Source organism: Ceratotherium simum, chromosome 17 (genome assembly GCF_057802395.1).
Source record: "Ceratotherium simum simum isolate JZ-2026a chromosome 17, ASM5780239v1, whole genome shotgun sequence".
NCBI classification, from domain to species: domain Eukaryota; kingdom Metazoa; phylum Chordata; class Mammalia; order Perissodactyla; family Rhinocerotidae; genus Ceratotherium; species Ceratotherium simum.
The window spans coordinates 50,369,666-50,385,568 of NC_141916.1; the positions used below are offsets into that span (position 1 = coordinate 50,369,666).

The window sequence follows — 15,903 nt, forward strand, 5'->3', positions numbered from 1 at the left end:
GTTTTGCAAACCTGTTAGAAATATATCCAGTTATTGATTCATGTTTCCTCTGTGGTTTTTACTGAAGTAAATTAGTATCATACAGCTGTAAGTAGCTGTCCCACCTTAGGCTAATCTGGACTTCTCATCAACTCTAGGAGGATAGTGGTAGAAATATCTCTTCATTCACCTACCAACATCTTTGTAGGCTCTCCTTCACCATTGGGACAAGAAATCATCCAGAAGGCTCCATAATGTCAAATGCTTCAGACTGTGAACAACCTCCAGGTATTTTTTTTTTTTTTAATCTAAATGTCTTATGCCATTTTAATGAAAATAAAATTTTAGTTATTTTTATCTGTCAACACTGATGGTTATGATTATAGCAGTGGCATAAATGTCTTATATTTTCTGGAATATTTCCCAGATATACCTAAAAGAGTGCTTTTAAATATGATTAACAGAAATAATTATCTACTTCCTGGCTACATCCAAAGTGTAACCAATCAATTTAAATATTTTTAGAAGAACTGGATGGACCATTGGGTAGAAATATGATTTGAGTGTCTTTGATCTTGCTACTACTGTGTTTATATTTCTTACAATCTTTGAAAATAATAAACTTCTAATCTCATTTGCTTTACAAGGTTATAAATTAATTATATATTTTCTATGCTAAAAGAAACCACAGAGCAGAGAGAGACAATCCCTATTGTGGATTTGGAACCAACCCTGCCCTTCCTCCTCCTCCTCTTCCAGAGGATGAAGGGGGCCCAATTCCTGAGTGAACCAACATGGATGGTCAAGTACACATACTAGATTTTATTCGTTTACGTTCTTTTTTTGTTATCTTAAGGAACATTTTCCCCTTATTTTACTACTCTCTAGTTGTTACTATTTGGAAATTTTTCGATTTAGACAAAATATAGAGATTAAAATATTTTCAAAATATATATAGAAGTAAAAAAAAGAGTATTTGTTCACTTTGAAATTCTCATGTATTAAGGAACATGTTTAAAGACAAAAAAGAAGCTGTTTGTCCAAATTTAGTCTTGTTTCCTCATATCAAACTTGTTTCCTGAGACACTTAAACAATATGATCAAAGTCTAAAATTCAGGAGATATGTAAAAAGACAAAAAGTAGAACACTAGTACACGATTGCCTCCTTTTGATCGTAATTAAACTTAACATCATTTAGTTAGAGCAGGGATTCTCGACTCCAGCGTTGCTGACACACTGGGGCGGACAGCTCTTTGCTTTAGGGAGTGTAGGATTGTTGGATGTTTAAGAACATCCCTGGCTTCTACCCACTAGATGCCAGTATCACCAACTCCACAGTTAGGTCACCAAAAATGTCTCGAGATATTTACAAATGAGCCCTGGGGGCAAAATTGCCCCTGGTTGATAGCTACAGAGTTATATTTTTCAGAAAATTAAAGAAAGTTTTGGACATAGATTCTAAATATAACCATTCTTTTTGATGCAGTTTTTTACCCTGTTTCAAAAGTGTAATTTTTCTATAATATAAGGAAATATGTATTTTTTACACTGGAGCATATAAATTTATTTTTGTGGGAAATACATTTACCAATTAAAAGATTCTAAGCAGTGATTTCTGAAAATTTAGCTTCTAGAATGTGGAGATATAACATATTTTTGTGAAATTTAATAAAATTATAGATGTTTTGGGCCTAAAGCAAATATCATCTGGTTTAAACATTCCTTAAGACTTACAACAATTCTTTATGAGGGGAATATGCTACTAGTCATCAAGTTCAAATAAATTCCATCTTAATAATAAAATAGATTTAAAATAATTAAACATTTCTGTATTTGATCATATTAATGGGGATAGTGTAATTTGAACTGAAATTTTATGCCTATTATTTAAAGATATTTAATAATATCTTGTATGTAAAATTTTCATCTGTGCTAGAGGTCCCTAAGACCACTCTCAGGTTTGATGATTTACTAGGACAACTCACAGGACTCTGTATATGGTTGTACTTAGAACTCACATTTATGACAGTGAAAGGAGAGCAAACATGATCAGCAAAGGGAAAGGCACATGGAGTGAAGTGTGGGGGAGACCAGGCTCAAGCTTCCAAGGGTCCTCTCCCAGGAAAGTCACACAGGTTACGTGAATTCCACTAGCAACAAGTTGTGACAATGTGTCAAATGTTGCCCACCAAGGAAACTCATTAGAGAATCAGTGTTCAGGGTCTTTATTGGGGGTTGATCACATAAGCAGCCCCTGTGGCATGTAACAAAATTCCAGACTTCCAGAAGGAAAGCAGATGTTCAACATAAACTATATTGTTTGCACAAACAGTTTAGGCATAGTGAGCCAGTCTTATCAGTTAATAGTGGTAGGAACCCTCCTGAAATCTAAATTTCCAGACAGCAGCCAAGGCCAACATTCTAAGTAGGCCTTTGAGGATAGCAGTCAGGTCTGCTATGTTAACTCTTTTCTGCACATTCTGTTAAATAAGATTTTTTTCCTCATTCAGCCTAATAGTTCATAGTAATTCACACATTGGATATTATCTTTCAGAAAATTTAGGACAGTTTAAGGACAAAAATAAATGGAAAATAATGATATTATTCTTTCAAATTACTGAAACTCACATTATGTCTGATTATCACTCATTCTGTTTCTTAGCTTCTCCTTTTCCCTTTCGTCTATATGGAATAATTCCTGTGATCCTGGGAATCTTCAGCCTGCTGCTCTTGATGTTATGTGGATTCTTTGTTTATCATTGTAAGTCTGATTAGTTAGGCGAAAGAAAGAATAGACTGTTTGCCGGATTATATTTCTTTAAACATATTTCAGATAATACTTTTTGACAAATGTTTTATTGCCAATTTGAACAGGAAAAAATGACATGAAAGTATCACAACAGTTTACTATAGGGATGAATTTGACCTGTGAGTGCTCAATAACTACATATTTTTTTCAAAGGAGGCTGCATAGTTACAATATCTGCAGAAGATATTAATGATTGATTCATACTATTATTTTGAAAAGTACAACTTACTAAGAAACTTAGCTTGATGAATTTGCAACTGTCTTTACTTTGAAAATATGAAGTAACTTCTTTTACAATTTATTCAGTGTCCATGCCTCCAGCAGCCTAAATTGGATCAAAAGAATGTTTTCGTTATTATTAAAATTATTTGCAACTGGTTATTTAAAAATTGTAGTTTCTCGTTGATAACAATAGTTTGAAACTCAAAATTCTGTAATTTTGATTAGGAAGTGAAATTCTGTATATTACATCAACCAGTCATTTGATATGATTTTTGTTGTTGTTGTCTGTTTTAATTGAATTGAACCATTGTTCTACCAATATAAACACATTCAATCCTGTAAGGCATTGAGATATCTTAGCTTTAGGCATAGACTTTAGAAATAGTAGTGGATAAATGAAAACATACTTAGCCAAATATCTTTTTATAATTTGAAAACACTTATGGAGCACTTTATTAAGGGAAAAATTATAAAAATTAAACTTCACAATCTAATGCAACACTGTTTCATAATTGAGCATGTGTTTTAAACGTCTTGAATTCTTGTTCTTAGACTTTCAAAGTGTTCAGTCATCAGAGAGCAAGCTGAAAAGCCTTAACCACTGGATTGAGTCTTTCCAAAACAAAAAAGAAACGTTTCTCCAGGTCCAAACAGTTCTTGATGAAAACAAAGGTAATATTAGAGATAGACTAAACTATCTTTACAGAATGCTGTATTGTTTTTCTTGTGTTAGCCCCAAGATGGTTAGTTGCATAGTGCAATAGGGAACTCTCTAATACAGCAGCATGGCAGTTTCTATGGCCTCTTGCCTCTTTTAGTTCTTCGTGTCATCTTCTGAAACTGAGTGAATTTCACATTTATCAAGCATAGCCTCCTATATTAATTAATTTGTTTGTTCAAATTTATTCAATATACTCTGCATACTGGCCACTAGGTTAGTGATTGACAATAAATACGATATGAACCCTGCTCTTGGCGGGCTTAGAGAAAAACATATAAACCAAAAATAAACCCAAGTGTTATGGTGTGCAGGAGAGGTATATATAAGATGTTCAGGGAGCATGGAAATGGAAGAACTTAAACATGTGAAAAGTAATGATGTTTTCATAGTTTCTAAATGTCTCCTAAGGAGAGGAGTTCAAAATACTAGAATAATCATAAAGCTTCATTTTTGCTAATTAAATTGTAATGTAAAAAAAGTCTATGTTTATGATCAATAAATATTTCACAAAGACCTTGCATTAAAATATTAACTTTTTCTTGTGAGATATCGAGTCTATGCTGAAGAATTAAATCAACCATGTGAGAGTCCGTTAGTGATTGGTTTTGTTAAAAGGCTGGTTTCTTTTTTCTATTGAGATCCAGTTGACAATTGACATTGGCTAAGTTTGAGGTGCACAAAGTGTTGGTTTGATACATTTACGTATTACAATATGATTACTACAATAGCTTTAGCTCACACCTTTATCATGTCACATAATAATCATTTCTTTTTTGTGTTGAAAACAATTAAGATCCAGTCTTTAAGCAACTTTGAATTTATGATACAGTATTGTTGGCTGTCATCACTATACTGTGCATTTTTGAAGGCTGCTTTTTAGGCAGTCGATTATCTCAGCCAGAGATGAAACTAATTCAGTAGGGAAGGAGAGTGGACTAAAATTATTTGTATATTTTGCCACTTGATCATTATCATTATTATGACTCTTGAAATAGCACAAAAATCAGATGTAATATGTATTCTCATCTAATGCTAAGTCTCGTTGTCCCATATAGAAACCCTGGAGTGGCTCCGAAACCAGAATGAGTGTCTCATTGAGGCTTTACAGGAACTAAAGGCCAAACAACGTAGTCTGGAAGTGAGAAAATTCTGAGTTGATAATAATTCTTAATAACAGCCTCAATCACTTAAGAGAGAAAACTTATGAAGCCATAAGGCCTTGTTTGTGAGGTTCTGTGAACTCTGAGGTGTAAATATTTTCTTTCCTAGGAGACAGGTGTGGACCTCTTCTGACTCACTGGGTACAATACAGAGACCACTGCTACCACCAAACCACGGAAATGGTCTCTTGGTTAAATTGTTCTGATCTTTGTGTCTCTTTGAATGCTACATTTTTAAAGACAGAAAGGAGTAGATTGATGGTGAGATTGTATATCATTCTTAACTTCTGGGATATGAACATATTGTAGGTACCAGTCAAAGGAAGGGCTCACCTGTAGCTCTAAGACTGGGGAAAGGGACACTCTCTTGCTTTAATTTTTATTCATCTTTCCCAGGTGTGCTCCACTTCAGCACACTTTTCTTTTACCAACACACCAGTCATGCTTTCACTGTAGAAACAATGCATTCGCTGTTCTCTGTGCATGCAATGTTCTCTCAGATATAGCCACGGCTAACTACTTCACCTCCTTCAAGTATTGATTCAGTTGTCTCCTTAATGACACTTGTCTTGATATCCCTATTTAAAATCAACTGCATATAAGTGTCCCCCCAGCCGCCCTCTGTAGTCTTAGTTCTTCTTACCCACTCTGAATTTTTTATGGCACTCGTCGCCTTCTTACATGCCATATCATTTACATGTATGTTGTTAATTTCTATATGGCCCAAATCCCCCCAAGGCAGACATTTTTGTTCAATGATATATATCAAGCTCAAAAAACAGGCACAGGGGCTGGCCCATGGCATAGTGGTTAAGTTCAGCACACTCTGCTTTGGCCTGGGTTCACAGGTTCGAATCCCGGGAGCGGATCTATATCACTTGTCAGCCAGGCTGTGGCAGCGACCCACATACAAAATGAGGGAAGATTGGCACGAGTGTTAGCTCAGGGTTAATCTTCCTCAAGCAAAAAAAATAATAATAATAAAAAAGTCACAAAATTGGATAAATGATAAAATGAGTTAAGAAAAGTAATTCACATTTTGATGTGGTGGCCTCTTGAATATAAAACTTTCTGTTAGCTACCTTTTTTTTCTTCTTTGTATTTAATTCCTGCTTCAAGAAAAGTACAGACACTGCAGTACTGGAATATTTTTTTGATGTTTCATTTATCAGTGGGCATATATAGAGTGCATTGTTTTTATTTTTATGATGCTTTTCTTTTCATTTGATGCAAGTTCCATATTTTTCATCTCTAATATGATTTTAGTCTTAATATCTCGGTGTATTTTGGTTCCATGAAGAGTATCATGAAGTTACTTGCAGCAAGTCCTACTTGGCTTGGCCTGTCTTATAAGGAAGAGAACAATGAATGGAAGTGGGTGGATGGCTCCCTTCCTTCTCCTGGCCTGTAAGTTTCTAGAATAGAATCCAAGTTTTATTCCTTTTACAATATCTTTTGCTTAAAGAGCTGGAGGAAATAGAGAAGATTACTGGGGACAGAATTTAGATCTTTTTAATTCTTTTGTTCTTGTTATTTCATACTATACTGTCAATAATTATATAAAACATAAAGTCATTTAGATATTTCATAATTTGTGTAAGTATGTCTCTAGTATTAGAAGATCTGTCTGATTACAATTTCAGATAATAAATATAATGTGGGGAAGAACATCCTGATATATGAATTTTGGAAGACCTCTGGTATTTATAATGAGAAGAAGTATTTAATTGTCATTCTTCTGCCAAAGAATTTGGGCCTTTTTATGGTTTTAAACACATACTGCTAAATTGCCATCTAGAAACATTGCATTAGACAGCTGTGGCAAAAATAAATATATTAGCAAGCTGTTTCATCACTCTGTACCAATCTTAATTAATATTTCAAATTTTTGATAATTTTGATAGCTGATTATTTTATTTTGTTCTTTTAGGTTATGTTCTTCTGCTGTTTAGTGAGGCTGTTTTTCCTATAACCTATATCAATAATGTTTCCCATTATATCATATTTATGTTTTATTTCTTGGTACAATTTCTTATATATTAAGTTTGTAACCTCTCTTTCAGATATGTCTTGCCATTTTTTCCCTTTGGTAATTTGCCTTTTGAGTTTATTTGCTTTTATTATGTGAACAAATGGTTAACATTTAAGTATACTGACATTGTCTTTATTCATTTGAAATTTATTTTGGGATGAAAGCTAAACATGTACGCGTGTGTGCACATATAGATACAATTACATCTGTCTCTCTATGTATATATTTCAATTAGGTAATTAGTTGTCAAAGTACTGTTAAGTGATTCATTATTCTTCCATCGTTGATTTTAATGTCGTATTTATCATATACTAAAAATTTAATATTTAAATAATTTAATATATCATTTAAATAATTCACAATTTGTGTAAATATTTTGTGTGTAAACATAGTTGAGTACTTTCCTGCACTTGCCCATACTATTGCATCAAATTGTGAGTCTATTCCTACTTTCATGGTTGATCATTTTAATTATTAGAATTCTGTGACTTGAAAGTTTTCCTTTACTTTAAACCTTGTACAATGTTTGGTACATAGAGCACTCAATAGGTAAGTTGAGTTAATGAATGGAGGAATATATAAAAAAATTTTGGCAATTTATTTTTCCTTACACAGTTCTAAATTCTTTTTTTGCTAATTCCTTTCACATTTTGAAGAGGAATGTATTAGGCATTTGATAAATGAGTAGATAAACTTTACCCTTTTCCAGACTATACTACCTGACCATTTTGCTCTAGAGTTAATGAAGCGTAGTTTTGTTGATATTGACCTAAAATGTTCTTTATAATCTAGATCTCTAGTCAAAGACTAAATTTAACCAGAGTATTTTATAGCATCTGCCCTATGGCATTTATCTCAGTGGTTATTTTGAAAATTGAAGTGCACAATAGAACAAAGGGAAGTGTAGTGACATATTACATATGTATTATACACACACACATATACATGTATATAATATTCAAAATTTCATTACTAACTTTGGCTGATATGAATGTATTTACATTGATGCAATGCATTTACAAGTAAAATATTCTTCCTCTAGTTGCAGCTGTACATGCATAGTTGAATGGTTTCTAGCATGCCAATCTCTATGTAAACATAATTTTATATCCCAGGTTATGTGTCCCATTTTTTGTGCTATTGCCATAATTTTCCAGTCAGGTCATTCTCTTCCTATCTATACAGGTGTATTTTTTCCCACTTATAATTAATTATCACATTTTGTGAAGCTTATTTGTTATTTGTATACCTATCTCATTTTTTGCTTGTGTGAGGAAGGTTGGCCCTGAGCTAAAATCTGGCCCATCTTCCTCTATTTTACATGTGGGATGCTGCCACAGCATGGCATGATGAGTGGTGCGTAGGTCCACGCCTGGGATCCAAAGTCACAAACCCCGGGCCACCGAAGCAGAGCATGCAAATTTAACCACTATGTCACCAGACTGGCCCCTATTTCATTTTGTTGCTAAATGTATAAGTTCTTTGAAAAGAGAGAGAGAACCTTGAGTTCCCCACAGTACCTGGTATAATGAATTTCACATAGTAAGTTCTTAAGTAACGCTATTTAATCTGAATACAATGAGTATAGCCAGTGACTTGTGTTTTCTAAATTTCTCAGGCATTTACCAGAGCCAAGTCTGGATTTCCAGGGGAAATGTGTGTACGTAAATGCACACACCGTTGGTACTGATAACTACACCAGATCCTCTTCATGCATGTGTGAGAAGGGTGTCCACTAAAAAATCAGAAGAAAATTAAAAGAAATGCTATGAGGTTCACATCGCCATAGTATTCCTGATTCAAGATCTGCCTGCCTTTATTCTGTTGTTATTTCATGTTGTTTGTAACTCTTTTTTTCGTGGCAGAAACTGATAAATGAGTTTCTGATAGAAGGAGGTGGGGTATAAGATTATAGGAAAAATATCAGGGTATCCTGGGAAACTTAGAAATTTCAGAACCTCTTTGATTTTGTGAGAATTATTTAAGTGAAATAATAAACATAGCATTTGTCATGAATACTTAACCTTTTGGCTCTTTTTTATATTTTAAAATTTATTCATTTAGAATTGTGACCTCATGGAAAAAAGCCTTCAGGACAAATACAATGAGAAATATAGGTGATAAATGATTTAACATATAACATACAAAAAACGGCAGACATGCAAAGAAATATCAATAGGAACGTAAAGTAAAATAAAATAAAATTTCATTACAACAAGTCTCTGAAGTCATCTATTTTCCAAGTTGCTTGCAGAGATCTTCCTTCCTAATAGATTTTAAATATGTCAATTTCACTTACGTTAATTCCTTGCTTCTTGTCCTACTGAAAAACATATATTTCCTGTCAGAGGCTACTTTTGAGTAGACTCTGGATCCATTTCCCTCTACCTCCACACTGTTTCAAGTTTTTATTTCATTAATTAACCTCCTCACATATCTGCAACCACTTCCTTTAAAAATGCATTACTTTCAGTCCGGCCCTGTGGCTTAGCGGTTAAGTGCGCGCGCTCTGCTGCTGGTGGCCCGGGTTCGGAACCCGGGCTCGCACCACTTCTCCGGCCATGCTGAGGCCGCGACCCACATACAGCAACTAGAAAGATGTGCAGCTATGACATACAACTATCTACTGGGGCTTTGGGGGGAAAAAATAAATAAATAAAATCTTTAAAAAAAAAATGCATTACTTTCAAAACATAAACATAGCCATATATCTCTACCATCCCGTTAAATTCATGTCCTCTTCTATCCCCCCTTCTGTAAGTTTCTCTTCAAAGTAAATGTACTTGAGTGAAAAATCTTTATGGATTATGTACTTTCTCACTTTCCAATCATTATTCAGAACACTGTTATCTGTCTTCTTTTCTCCTTTTTATTAAGACTACTTTTAAGACACTAAGGATCTATTTGTCATTCATTCATTCATTTATTTTGAATCTCTTTATGTATCTGTTTCTGTTTTATGCAGTAAGTTTAATTCATGAATCCAATTTATTTCAATGCCTATATTATTTGTTCTATCAACAGCGTTTTACTGGCTTACTTATTTCATTCTTCTTGATTTACTGTTATTATTATCTTTGGACACAGGATTATTCTCCTTTCAACAGCTGTGTCTTTCTTGGTTTTCTTCCTACCACTCTGGTCCTGTAGTCTTAGTCTCCTTTATGGATTTTTTTCTAATTGCACCGCAATGATTTTTAGCTTGACAGTTTCACTAGGGAACTTTTGTTTCCTTTAGGATGACATTTGATTTGTTAACACAGGTGTGATAGAGAGACTTTTGGTGTAAGAGGTAAGAGACCAGGGCTGGACTCAAGTATCTTCTATTACGCTTCTTATATATTTGACATCCTGCAAGTTAGTCTACATCTATGAGTTCAGTTTCCTAATTCATAAGATTGAGTTGATAATAGCTGTAACTCATAGTTGTCTGAAGATTAAATAGGATCATAAATGAAGTATTTAGAATAAGACCACAGTAAGTGTTCAATAGATGTTATCTATTGTTTTAGATGAGAAGAAAAATTTTAAGCTCCCTGTAAACTATGAAGCACTATATGATTTAAAAGTATTCTTATAATAAATGATGATGGTACAATGTAGAAATTTTGGTGAGTGAAATGCATGCTATTCATACATATCATATTAACCTCTTTAATTTCCATCCCTTTTTATGTCTTGCACTTCTTCCTGTTTCCATATTTTTCATTCGATTATCTACACTCTTATCTACTATCTTCCTTTCCTTTTACCTGTTGTACAAATCAGACTTTACTAACGACATGTGACAGAAACAGGATTCAACCCAGCTTGGGAAAAATGTGAAAACTTTTGGAAATATACTTGGTTATTACATATAATTGAAGAAAACTTTGAATAAACACATCATAAGAAAGGTAGTGATACAGCTTAGCCACAGGGAAAACAGGAGCTAGGGGCTTGAATTCTACCAGCATTCTCTGCTGCTTTTCTCTGCCTATCTCTTTCAGTGTAAGTTTTATTGTTTTTTCATGAGGATAGATTTCTTTCATATCATAGGAAACATGGACAATAAGTACTCTCAGGCCTCCTAGCTTATAGCTTCTATTATAAGAGAGATTCATCTCATTTAATTTCACTAGAAAAAATAATAAATAATACTACGCTAAGGGAGGGCTAAGCCCTAAAAAATATGGCCACTATAGCCATATGTATTGTAGTGTGGAGCGTTCTCAGGAGAAAGGGTGTATGCTGGCTGACAATAGCATAGAAGACCCCTACAATTATGCGCTAATTTTTCTTGTACAACCAAAAGGTACCACAAATCAAATATATTCCTCAAGAAAGCCTAGACAATTTAAGAAAAAGTGAATGAAATAATAGCAAGCTATACGTAAAATTTACTTAGTGCCAAGTGCTGTTACAAGTGATTTACATGTATTAACAAATTTGATTCTCAAGATATTTAATAGAAGAGAGAAGTAGTTAACTTTTCTAAGGTTGTTAAACTTGTTAGTAGCAGAGCTAGAATTTGACATTAGACATTTTAATTCAAAGCCCATGCCCTGAAACACATTACCGTATATATCTTCTCATATACCCACTCAAAGAAGCATCTAGCATAAGCATAATATGACATTTAATGGCAAGTAAGATTATACTGGAAGCCTTATAAAATAGTGAATACAAATTTCTAATGATTCTATATTCAATTCAAAATAGCATGGAATTCAGAAGACTATACAGGCTTTTGCAGTTTTTCTGTAGAACTAGAGTGACAGTTAAAGAACATGTTCTTTCGGGAGTATGTGTAAGAGACACAACTCAGATGTAAGGGTGAATCAGAAGAGGAATTCTAGTAAATTTTGTGTCTAGAAATATATCTTGATATACAGCAGAAGTCTCAATATATTTTTGAATATGTTGCAAGTCAGTTTCCTAGGGAAATTGTATCCGAAACAAAGATTTTGTATGAAAAGTGCTCTTGGGATCAACACTTTGTGGGAAAGAAGGAAATTATTGGACAGAATGAGCTGTGATGAACTCAGAGCTGAGCTTCAGTCAACTTCATGGGGATTTCTGAGGCTAAGAAGGTCCTTCAGAATAATCCCGAATTGGGCCTTCACACCTCTTGTATCACACAGACGTGGGATGCAGGTAACTCATAGGAAGAGTAATGATCTTGAGTGAGGCAGATGTCTTAAACTCCGGGCATGTCTGGGTTTAGAGCTAAGAGCTGTCATCTGGCAGCATCTATGGAAATTAGCACTGCAGTCCTGAAGGGAAATCAGGGTACAGCACAGCCTTCATGACAGAAAAAATAACCAGACCTGAAGGATTTGGTTGGAATTAGGCAGGAGAAGTCGAAGTTATGCATAAGAAATTTTCTGTAGAGAAAACAGCATATATAAACAACCACAAGGAAGAGATTGAATCCATTTCAGCTGAAATAGAATGTAAAGAAAGACTGAAAAACATTTAAGAACCACTCATGGCTGCGTGCTGTTAAGGAGTTTAGATTTTACTTGGTGGGAATCTACTCAAGTGTTCTAAACACAAGAATATTTAATCAAATTTGTGTTGCAGAAAGATCTCAATTGCTGTGACATGGGCAATGAATGAACTGAGACTGATGTTGGAGTCAATGAGACTAGTAAAGAATGTATTACAGAGATCAAAAAGAGAGATGCTGTACAGCCGATTGGCTGATGGCTCCATTAAAGGGGAACACAGGAGAAAGGAAAGGTTTCTGGAAGTCCAAAATGGTAAGTTTTAGGTATAATATAATAGGTTTTACATTTTGGAAAGAAGGAGTAAAAGGTAATCATGTGCTAATCAATTGGAGACAAAAAGAAAGACACTCTGACTACAATATATCTCTTTCGCTTCGCTATGACAAGATGTCAAGATCACATCCGGATATCAGTTTTTGCACTACACAGGTAACAGTTTTGCTGGTGTGGTGTAAAACTATAATACAATTTATGTACAATTTTAATATAAATACAAAATCAGCAAAATATGGCTGACAATTTTCCTTTATTAGTAAAGATTAGTAGAGTATCTGGCTGGAGAAGGAGATCTAGCACCAAATCTGAGCAGCAGCAACATTGAAATCGTGTATATAGGTAAATGGTGACATAGGAGGATGTATTGTTATATAGCCCTACAAAAGAAAAGAATGAGAAAAATTGCTGGCTTGGAAACCAAGGGAATACAATATTTCAAGCATGATGGTTAATGCTAAAGAATGTCCATTAGATGTAGCTGTAAGGATATTATTTGTGATCTCAGTTTTAGCAGTTTTAATGGTGGTTAAAAACAAAAGTTAGATTGCAATGGCTTGTGAAGTAAGTAGGCAGTGAGAAAATGGAGAAAGGCAGTTTATTATTTCTTTCAGATGTTTAGCTGCAAGGAGAGATTCAGCAATAGCTTGATAAAGAGATGGGGTGGAGGAAGGGTTGATCTATTGCTCACCCAACATCCCTCCTAGTCAGTGGACTTTTAAACCAATATGGTCACAATGTCTTTATTTTTATACTGTGTAGGTAGTTCAAGACTTAAATAGTTTTAACGCTTTGGCAAGGAGATAATATCATTGAGGTTGTAAAGTATGTGAACAAAAATTGCTATTTGAGGGCCAGCCCAGTGGCGTAGTGGTTAGGTTCACATGCTCCACATCGGCAGCCCTGGGGTCACAGGTTTGGATCCTGGGCGCAGACCTGGACACCACTTATCAAAGCCATGCTGTGGTGGCATCCCATATAAAGTAGAGGAAGATGGGCATGGATGTTAGCCCAGGGCCAATCTTTCTCAGCACAAAAGAGGAGGATTTGCAACAGATGTTAGCTCAGGGCTAATCTCCCTCAAAAAAAAAAAAAAAATGGCTGTTTTAACTGAACATAGTAGTTTTCAGGCTAAAATAAGAGAGTAAATATTTCAATTCAAAAAACATTTGCAACAACACTTAGTAGTTTATTTCCCCTTAGGAATTTAGAGAAAAAAATAGCTGTCACAGAATAGTTACATTAGGCAAGAATTCTAGTCTTCTGCTTGCTTTTGTTTAATTGAAAAAATATTAAAGGAATGTATTTGGACACCTTGGTTTAACTCTATACCTTTAATGGTATCCTATAGATGAGTCAAACTGTCTTATTTACTCCCATGTCATTAAGCCATATATACAGCTCCATTTCTGCTTCTCATTTTTCTCTTATAGCAAGGGCCAAAGCTGCAACTCACACAGTAAATTTCTTGACTGGTATATGGAAGAGGGAAGGCAAAATTTTCTTTTTAAATGCATAAATGACATGAAATTATGATACAGTCAAATTGTCCAAGAATTTTTCATGTAGGGCCAATTAATAGATTATAGCAAGAATTTTATAACCTATATTATATACTTAGCCTCTGCTTTTAAGCATCTAAGAATATATCTAAGTGAATAATAGTCTCCTCTTCTCTATATATTTCAGTTATGTGGAAGGTAAACTCATGGAAACTAGAAAAAATTTAATTTCAAAAAAAGAGCCCGAGTCAGTGAGTAGATCCTCTCAGCGTCCACACTGTTTACTTTTGTTTCACAAAAACATATGGAAGATGTGACGAGAGACTGAGGCTGTCAGACTGGACAAGCTGATTGTGACTCAACAAGAAAGCTTCAAGGATCTTCTCAGTCACTTTCACAAAACTACTGGTTGAGGGCTTTCAGTCAGGAAGAAAGGAATGGAAAAAATCTTAGTGCTATGAGGAGTAGACACACACTTGAAATTAAAAAAAAATTAATGCACATAGGACAAACAAAATTCTCCAAAAACAGCCAACCTCAGGGTGAAATTAAAGTTAAAATAGTACCAAGCAGGCTGTGTGGAACAGTTGCAGTCTCAATATTTCAGTATATGATTTGCCAGGGAAAGTCCATACTATTGAATCTGTCTATGTATCTACCTATCTATCCGTCTGTCTATCTATCTATGCATCAGGTATCTATCATTATTGTCATCTAAGAGCTTGGAACAGGTCTGGCGTTAAATGCTGAGTAAATGGTGGTTAAAATTAAATTTTTTATCTCATATATTATTATGCTTTCCTCCTCACTGTATTCCTTATACTTAATACTTATTGTAAGTGTGAGTATAACAGAAATACTTAATAATTACACCCCATATGGTGACAAAAGAGAGTGTTTGCACCTAGGTAATTTCGTCTTTGTTTTGAACAAATTGAAGATGTCTTAATGACACTAAATTTTTTACATTTCTTTTATTATCTTCTATTTATTTTTCTAAGTCCCAGAACATTCATCATGTTTGTTCTAAGAGAGAAAAAATGTGAAAACTTGTGGTTCTGGAGATATCACAGATTGAATACTTAAAATCATCCCACTACAAATAAATGTCTAAGATGTAAGAAATATTTTTTAAAATTCACATTTGAGCTTTAAATTAAGGAAGGGATATAAAGAGGGAACCAAAAACCAAAACTAGGGAGCCAGTGCTCTAGGTGTTTATTGGTGGATTAACACTCATGTGGAGGCTATGAAGTTGTTGTAACAGGTTTTGGATTAATGAGGTCTGGGGATATTTACCTTAATCCTAACTTTTAATGCACTGCATCAAACTGATTGAAATATTTCTTATCATTCAAGACGTTTTCTGACTGTTGCTATGTATAGCCATAGCATGGGGTATCATAAAAAAAAATGCACTGAAAAGTGTGATTTTACATCCATTTAGTCTCTTGGTGATTCAGCTAACCCATCTTGATTATTTTGTTAGAGAGCCCTTATAAGATTTCATTCATCATATTAATCAAAAGTTTAGGAAAAGGTAGGGATTTTATGTGGCTAAACCACAATACTTGACTTTCATGTCTTAAATATAAACTTACTTATAAATTAATTAGGAGTTTTCCTGAGAGTCCGTTTGGATGAATGTGAGGAAAGTAAAAAAATTTTTGAATCAATAATAATGAGTGGAACTTTGTGTTAAGACTTTTTAT

General features: G+C 34.2%; 1 protein-coding gene across 1 annotated transcript; it reads left to right on the top strand.

Annotated features, from left to right (window-relative positions):
• The first annotated feature begins 233 nt into the window (after positions 1–233).
• On the top strand, positions 234–8,663 carry LOC101390210 (killer cell lectin-like receptor 2). Its single transcript, XM_087441919.1, is given in 9 exon segments — positions 234–267; positions 662–720; positions 723–750; positions 2,643–2,741; positions 3,564–3,683; positions 4,770–4,859; positions 5,002–5,153; positions 6,193–6,299; positions 8,543–8,663. Coding segments are annotated over 9 exon segments (810 nt in total).
• Positions 8,664–15,903: the final 7,240 nt, after the last annotated feature.